This window comes from Lottia gigantea (assembly GCF_000327385.1).
Source record: "Lottia gigantea unplaced genomic scaffold LOTGIsca_83, whole genome shotgun sequence".
In the NCBI taxonomy this organism is placed as follows: Eukaryota; Metazoa; Mollusca; class Gastropoda; family Lottiidae; genus Lottia; species Lottia gigantea.
Window position 1 is genome coordinate 876,448 of NW_008710756.1, and position 8,006 is coordinate 884,453.

General features: G+C 35.9%; 1 protein-coding gene across 1 annotated transcript; it reads left to right on the plus strand.

Annotated features, from left to right (window-relative positions):
- Window positions 1-351: 351 nt before the first annotated feature.
- On the plus strand, window positions 352-5,593 carry LOTGIDRAFT_133333 (hypothetical protein; the record flags this gene model as incomplete). Its single annotated transcript, XM_009067553.1, has 6 exons — window positions 352-504; window positions 907-1,021; window positions 1,912-2,031; window positions 3,397-3,495; window positions 4,851-5,120; window positions 5,448-5,593. Coding segments are annotated over 6 exons (903 nt in total), but the record flags the coding sequence as incomplete, so codon positions are not given.
- Window positions 5,594-8,006: the final 2,413 nt, after the last annotated feature.

Genomic DNA, 8,006 nt, shown 5'->3' on the forward strand with positions numbered 1-8,006 from the left:
TTAAACTAAGTGATTCAGTAATTTTGAAAATACTTATAAGCGTTTTTCAATATTCTATTCTTTAGTCATAACACCCGGTAAGTCCATTGTCTCATGGGGACATTAAATTTTATATAAAAGTACATCTATAGACAAACACACTTGCCGAAAGTAGGCCTTTTTTTTCGTTAACCTTTTTGAGATGCCGCTTAAACATTGAACATGAAATCTCAAAATGATTTTCAAGTTTTTCATCTTCAAACACAATACCAATTTTTTACAAAGAGAATTTTGTCACGTGGATGGATAAATAAAGAGGTTACGTTTCAGATCTCAACTAAATAAAATATATTATTTTCAGATGAAAATGAATGCACGAGATATAAAGAATCTTGCCACCATGTTTGTACTAATATACCGGGATCATTTAAATGTTCTTGTCATAATGGTTATAGAATGACACACAGTGGACAATGTATAGGTAACGTTTACAATCTTAGTAAGGCCCTGATTCCCGACTTTGGTGTCGGCCTGTTATTAAGAGGATAGGTTCGCCATTTTTGGGGATTAATTTGAGTCTTGAATATACGTTATTACTATTAGTCTTCAGAAGAGCCAGAAATGTCCATAAATCCTTAAAAATACCTTTATACTTTATTTTGTCTTTTCTATATAATATACTTTAAAGAAAAGACGAGTCGTCTTTTTAACTTTCAAATGCAGATAATTCTGGACACACATGGGTTTGAAGGCTGAAATTTCGATGGTGAGCTGTGAACACTGGCTAACTTAGCTAGGCAAAGTAAAAAAGATGCGATTGGTTACCAGAAAAAATCACCTAAAGTACAAGCATATTTTGACTCGTTCGTGCTATTACAGCGGAACCTCTTTTATACATGCCTATTTCAATTTTTAGATATCGATGAGTGTCTTGACGGACGCAGTAACTGCCAACAAATATGTATTAATAGAGAGGGATTTTTTCAATGTAAATGTTACGATGGATATACTTATAATACAAATAATAATACTTGTATCAGAGGTATGTGTTACTGATTTTGTAATATTGGATTATTACACATTGATTTAAGCCTTCTAAAGGATATTAGTAAATAGTGAATCTATCGCATTCTCTGCAGTTTAATCAGATCTGCTATGTTGGACACTTTCATACTTGACGTAACACTGTAATCAGCACCAATAACCTACGATGATCTCTTTCGATTGATAGATTCAGTTTCCGTAAGTAAGTGAACCACGTCACAGTAAATTTGAGCGAGCATTGTCTTTATTAAAGCATCTTGGCAAGCAAAATATATATATTTTGATATAAAAAAAACATGTACTAAGGATCCGAAGTCCAGAGCCGAAATAAAAAATAACGGTTTGGCAATACATTGGTAGCAGCTAATGAACTGATGAACTATATTGCTTAATTTTAAGATTCACCGGAAGAAGAATGTTCAATTCTCGGATGTTCTCACTACTGCGATGAAAAAAGTTGTCTATGTCCTACTGGATACAAATTAGATGAGGATGGAAGAACTTGTAAAGGTATGATCTTTGTTCCAGTGGCTCAACAACCACAAGTTCACGGACCCGAACCCCTACTGGGACTCCAACCCCAGAGAAAACAGTTAAGGAAAGCATATGATTTCTCGGGGGAAAGGCCCCAACCCTCTTAAGTCCACGGACCCCCATTCACTTAGTTAAGCCATTGCTATGCTCATCGGATATAGCATTTTTCTATACGCACACATTATCAAGCTCGGAATTGAATTTTGATATGTGTTTTTTTTTTTTAACATTCTAAGGTTTTTCGCTTTTGATCACAGCATAACAGTCGTCAATGTTAGTTTTTGACTCAGCATCATTTGTGGTACCGTGACCACGATATTTCAAAAATTCATTATTATTACCCATTTTTTACAGATGTAGACGAATGTCAAAGCTTCCACAAATGTATTCAACACTGTCGAAATACAAATGGAAGCTATGATTGTTCATGTCATTATGGTTATAAACTGTTGAAAGATCAACGAACTTGTGAAGGTAAGTGAAGTTTTATCCTTTAATTCTTCGACTGAAACTTTGTGAAGGGATAAGCTAACATAATAAAACTGTAAAATGCACACGTTTCTAATATTCAATGGGTGGTGATAATCCTGACCACAGACACCGTCACAATGTACAGCATGGACTACTCTCTAAATAAAGAGTGCACTTAGTGGAATAGGAAATAAGAAATATGAGTGGAATACGAAATATGACGGCTATCTGCTTTGTTTAGACAAGTAGGATATGTTGGACATGCCGGACCAATTAATCCGCTAATCTAGCACCTAGTTGTCTTGCAGTTGTATGGACTAATTGTTGGTAACTTTTTGAATTACATCCAAATATTTCCAAATTTATTGCAATTTGTTTATTCTAGTTTGTGATGATATGCACTGGGGAATTAATTGTGAACGGGAATGCTCTGAATGTTCAATAAATTCAGAAAAGTGTTCTTCAAAAGGCTGTATTTGTAAACCTGGATGGAGTGGTGTAACCTGTGAAGATGATATTAATGAATGTGCTGATACGTTTCTATGTAGCGACTTGCATCAGCGATGTATTAATATTGATGGTGGTTATTTGTGTTCCTGTGCAGATGGTTACGAACTTGTTAACAGCAAATGTCAAAGTGAGTTTTGGTTATACTTATTAGCTTTTGGACTAATGAGTAGCTTAGTATATATTGAATCACAATATCGAATATCAGTAGCCAGACTTGATTGTTCGGAGGGGCCAGTAATATATTCTGAGGGGCCATTAATATATTCCGGGGGACAATGGTGAATGGTGTTCTTTTGCATTAATGGAATTGTTGGTTGTCAGAATCTTTTGTTGGTCGGTTGTGAGAAGACAATCCCCCCCCCCCCTGCTTCCCTGCTTCCCTTCTTCTCCCCTTCGAAGCCCAAATTAATGCATGTCTTATCTCCCTAGATATTGATGAATGTGCGATCGGCTTACATAACTGTACTGGACCTCACCATACCTGTGTTGATACCTACGGCGGATGTTTTTGTGGCTGCATAGATGGTTATGAAATGGATGATGGTTTGTGCAAAGGTCAGTTCTGTACAGATCCCACAACCGTAGTCTAGGGCTTGTAAACGACCAATTATTGTGGCGATCCTCTTGTGAGGTGAAAACCAGAACAATCAGAAATTAAGAGCAAATCACAACTTCTTCTCTGTTTCTCATATTCTATAATGGATTGTAATCACTGGGTGATGATCGTGAACATTTTTTGATTATCTTACTTGTTACTTCTGATCGCGCTAATGGATACCTTAATGTTCCCTCGAAATTTGGAAATTGTGTAAGTATGTTTCTTGGTTTAACTATAATTTAATGTCTTACGTCTTTCAGATATAAACGAATGTGAGTTGAACAGAGACCATTGTGAACACAAATGTGAAAATGTAGATGGATGGTACAACTGCTTGTGTTTTAGTGGTTATATTCTAAGTTCGGATAGACAATCATGTTCTCTTGGTAAGAAATGTTAATGTTGGTTTTCTTTATTTAAATGGTGAACACTTACAGCTTCAGATGCATGGAAAGAAAAGCTCTGCTGTGCAGATGGGAAACATAAGGCATGGGTTGTTCTTGAAATAACGTCAAGGAACTACAATGCAATACTCATATGACAGAATGTGGACTTTAAGTTGTTGGCTTGTTCCTAGTAAAACATTGTTTCAGAAAGAGATGTTTGTGGTAGCTCAAGAGATAAATGTATATCACCAGCTGTGTGTACCTTAGCTAATGGAACCACGAGTTGTGAATGCCCAAGGAAATACATCTTAGATGAAAGTACCAACACATCATGCTTAAGTAAGCCTTTTGAAACATTACATTACAAGGTCGTTACGCAATCCTAGTTGAAATGAGGAAAAGGGGATCTGGATGGATTTAAAATATATAATTGAAAAAACCCAACTTTTGTCGGTATTTCAAAATCAAGGCAATATGCTCTATATACCTCCACCACGCTACGGTTTTGCGTTGGATAGTCTGCCCCTGATAATGATGTACATCGGTGAACAATAACTGAAGGCCCCGTGTTTCACAGATTGTACCAGTTACTCGACAATTAATAATTTCGCTTTTGCACAATGCATTGTGCTGCCATCCTCCATTGCTTGATAATGCATTTTTGTATCATTTACTGAATTTTCTCTTTCTTTCTTTTGAATAGAATTGAATCTTTGTTCACACGCCAGCTGTAGTTTTGATTGTAAAGTTGAAGGTACGGGAGTTTTTAACATAGCCAAGTGTTTGTGCCCTAAAGGATTCAGATTGGATATCGACATGAGGTCTTGTAAAGGTATAGTTCTAATTCTCTTTATAATTATAGTATATATAATTAGCAATAAGTAAATTGATTTTCATTTTGTATTAATCTGTTTGTATTAATATTTGATATGAGGGGCAGAATACATTATTTTAATGTTGGAAACAGTCCCATAGCCACCCCCCCTTAACAAATTCTGACAACAGACCAATTCCACTACTGCAACTAAATACCATACGACATTTCCTACGGATATGTTATTTGCCCCCAAAACAATCAAATCTGGCCACGGACTTCATGAGAAAATTTTAGCGCTATGTAACAGCCCCTTGTATATAAACAATATTATACAATCTTGTATCATGATAATTATTATCATGATAAAAGATTGACGCATTACACAAAATTGTATTTCTACGATTTCCAGAATGTGATCAGTTCCATTGGGGAGAAGATTGTAAGAATCTATGTAACTGTGGAGAAGGTACATCAGAATGTGACCCACTTGAAGGATGTCGTTGTTTACCAGGATGGTATGGTGAAACCTGCTCACAGGACCTTGATGATTGTAGCAGTACTCCATGTCCCAGTAACTTAGCTTGCTACAACCAGAAAGGTCCTTCTTACAGTTGTGGATGCGACTCCGGCTACAAGTGGAACACAACTCTGAAGATTTGTCAAGATGTTGACGAATGTTCAAGAGAAGATCATGGCTGTGAACACACCTGTGTAAACCAGAACGGAACATATGCTTGTGAATGTGATGTAGGCTTCCTTAAAGACGGATTTTCTTGTTCAAGTAGGTAGATTTTATGTTCAAACTGAGAATCACAGAAACCCGTGCAATTATTCACAGTATGCTATGTAATACTTTCAAACTTTCACCCTCGTTTTTCTCGTCACTAGCCCAAAGTGCTGGAATAGCTCATTCGGTAGCGACTATCGTCTGCTATGTGATTAGGTGCCGAAGGTAAGAACAATTCTGATGCCTGTGCCTGTGTTTCCGAGAGTTGGCCCGGTGTCGGCTTTCAACCCCTTATACCAAAGTGCCGAGATATTATGCAAGAAACATTTTCATTTTCTTGTTATTGGAGTATTTTGACGCAACCTCTCTTATCTTTTCCAGATATTGACGAATGTTTGGTAGAAGATGATAATGGTTGTGAACATATTTGTTTTGATACCCAAGGAAGTTATTTTTGTGGTTGCCATGATGGTTATGAACTGGAACTCGACATCAAATCATGTAAACAATGTAAGAACAATAACTAACTTATATTGATGCATTTAAAAAATATTTAGTTTGATGACACAGTGACTTTTAAAGCCTTAGCACCAGATGGTGACACCCTATACAACAGTTTGAGATATAAATACATGTCTATGCTTATATGTTTTACCAACTTGTATTGCTATCCGGATAACTTTAGGATAAGCATTTGCTATCCGGTTATCCTACAATACGTACTGTCATACGTAGTGTAATATAATTATGTATCTTGTAGTGCCAGTGGCTGTAATGTTTGTCCAGGTAGCAGTAAATGACACATTTGATGATAAATATATTGATGAAACATCAGATGAATATAAAGTAATGAGATTAAAAGCAGAACAAGCGGTAAGTACAGTAATTACAAATATCACATAAAAACGATAATCATTTGATTTTTAAGTGTTATATAGGCATGGCTCGCATGTTAATTTAATTTAATTGTTTTGTAAGGGAATTCTTACAATGTTTTTAGAAGTCAACAGGCAATGTTTTTTATATTTTACGCACTTATGGCCATTAACGTTGGTGTATGGGTGTAACTGCACTGACGCCACTTGAAAATGACCATTATTGACCTTTGTGTGCGGTCCAAAACCCCAGACCAAAACTTTTAATTCACCGCCTTGGCACTGCAAATCCAAAAATCCCGTCAATTTTCCTTTCAAAAAATCTTTCTATATAGATTATATCTTACTTTCAGCTTCTCGCAGAGCTTAATGATCCAAATATCGTTAGTATTGATGTCATAAGAATAAGGTAGGTGAATCTTTCATGTCACTCATTAAGATTGCCCTAAAGTTTAGTTTTCAGATCTGACATGGAGAAAAATGTTCATAAACCTCTAGTTTTCGATATTTGGAAATCGAAAGAATGGGCTAAACCCATCGTCATTACAAATTGACACTAATTGTACACTGTATAGAGTAACTTTAAATGTTAGTCGAGTCAACCGATGAAAAGATGGATGTGAAATTAAATATCATTTCACTTTTAGAAATGGAAGTCTTGTTATTGAATTCAAAGTGCGATATTCAACTGGAAGTAAATTACCTACACAAGATTGTAAGAACGATTCGACCTGTTTAACTCTAGCCAATAGTCTACAGAATCTTAATGCTGACGGTTGTTTAAAACTTAACGAATCCTGTACCCCAGTTACCACGAATGTAAAAGTTGCCTTTCAAACACCAGGTATGTGTTATATAAGGTTTCAAAATTTGGATGGGATTTGCGGTTTTGAGTATTGGCTTTCCGAGTCTTGTTAAACAAACAACCTAGGAAGCTATTAATACATTTACATTGTTGGCTTCGAAAACAAAATTGAATATCTTCATAATCTCGCATATACAAAATATATATCCAGTAGTGTTTCTATGAAACATTATTTAAGGTGGCCGAGCAGAGACCACCAAATTTTCCAGGGTGGAGGGGCACAACCTATGTAAATTGATAAACATTTTGAAAGTGGAGCTTGGCGCATATAAGGGAATGGAGAACTGGTCTTTGGAAGAATTGATCTTACTAGATTAGGTGAACTGAACTCATCAGGCATGTATGCAGAAAACTTCCATTGTGTTTATCACTTTGTTTTGTCATTTACGATCTCTTGCAGAAACTTATCAAGACAGTGTAACCTGTATATTGTGTAATGGTACATGTAGTTTAGGTGATAATAACGAACCTGTTTGCAAGTAAGTTAAAAATATTTTGGGCTCCGTATACCCAAGCATATTGCAGCCAGCACATCTTCAAAATGTACTAGCTTGATGTGTTTTGTTACTCAAAAGCTTGGAAACAAATATTGATAATGAACGGACAGAATGGCCTTGGCAAGAATAAAATCATATATACGGGAATTACATGATGGATGGGAAATCGGAATAGGCCAAATTCAAGCTAGTACCCTGGATACAAGTACACAGGCATGAAAACCTTATCGTATTCCTTAACATACAATACCATATAACAAAGGTGGATTTATATTTCTGACGCCGTCAACCACAGTAATACGCTTGCATTCGCTCATGGTCGGTGGTCGGCGTTTCAAACATTCACAAGAAGCCATTAAACAACCCCAAAAATAAATATTGCTCAGTAGAATTGTAGAGTGATATAGAAATATTAAAACAGAACTTGCATCATGTTAGTACTCACAGTTTCGCGTAATGCGATCTTCAGACAACTGATCTGTTTTCAGACTTCGTCCCTACTGAAGTTGGACAAGTAGAACTTTTTCTCATGTCTACATTTCGAGGCAAGTTCAGAATGTTTGTTTAAAGAAGTGTCATTCTTTCAGTTAAACACAGCTTACATCATTTTGTTTCAAAGTTTGAAAATAGGTCCGTTGTAAGAAGATCGTCCAAGTTCTGTTTTATTATTTCTATTCCTTAACATAAAAGTAAACAGTTCCGT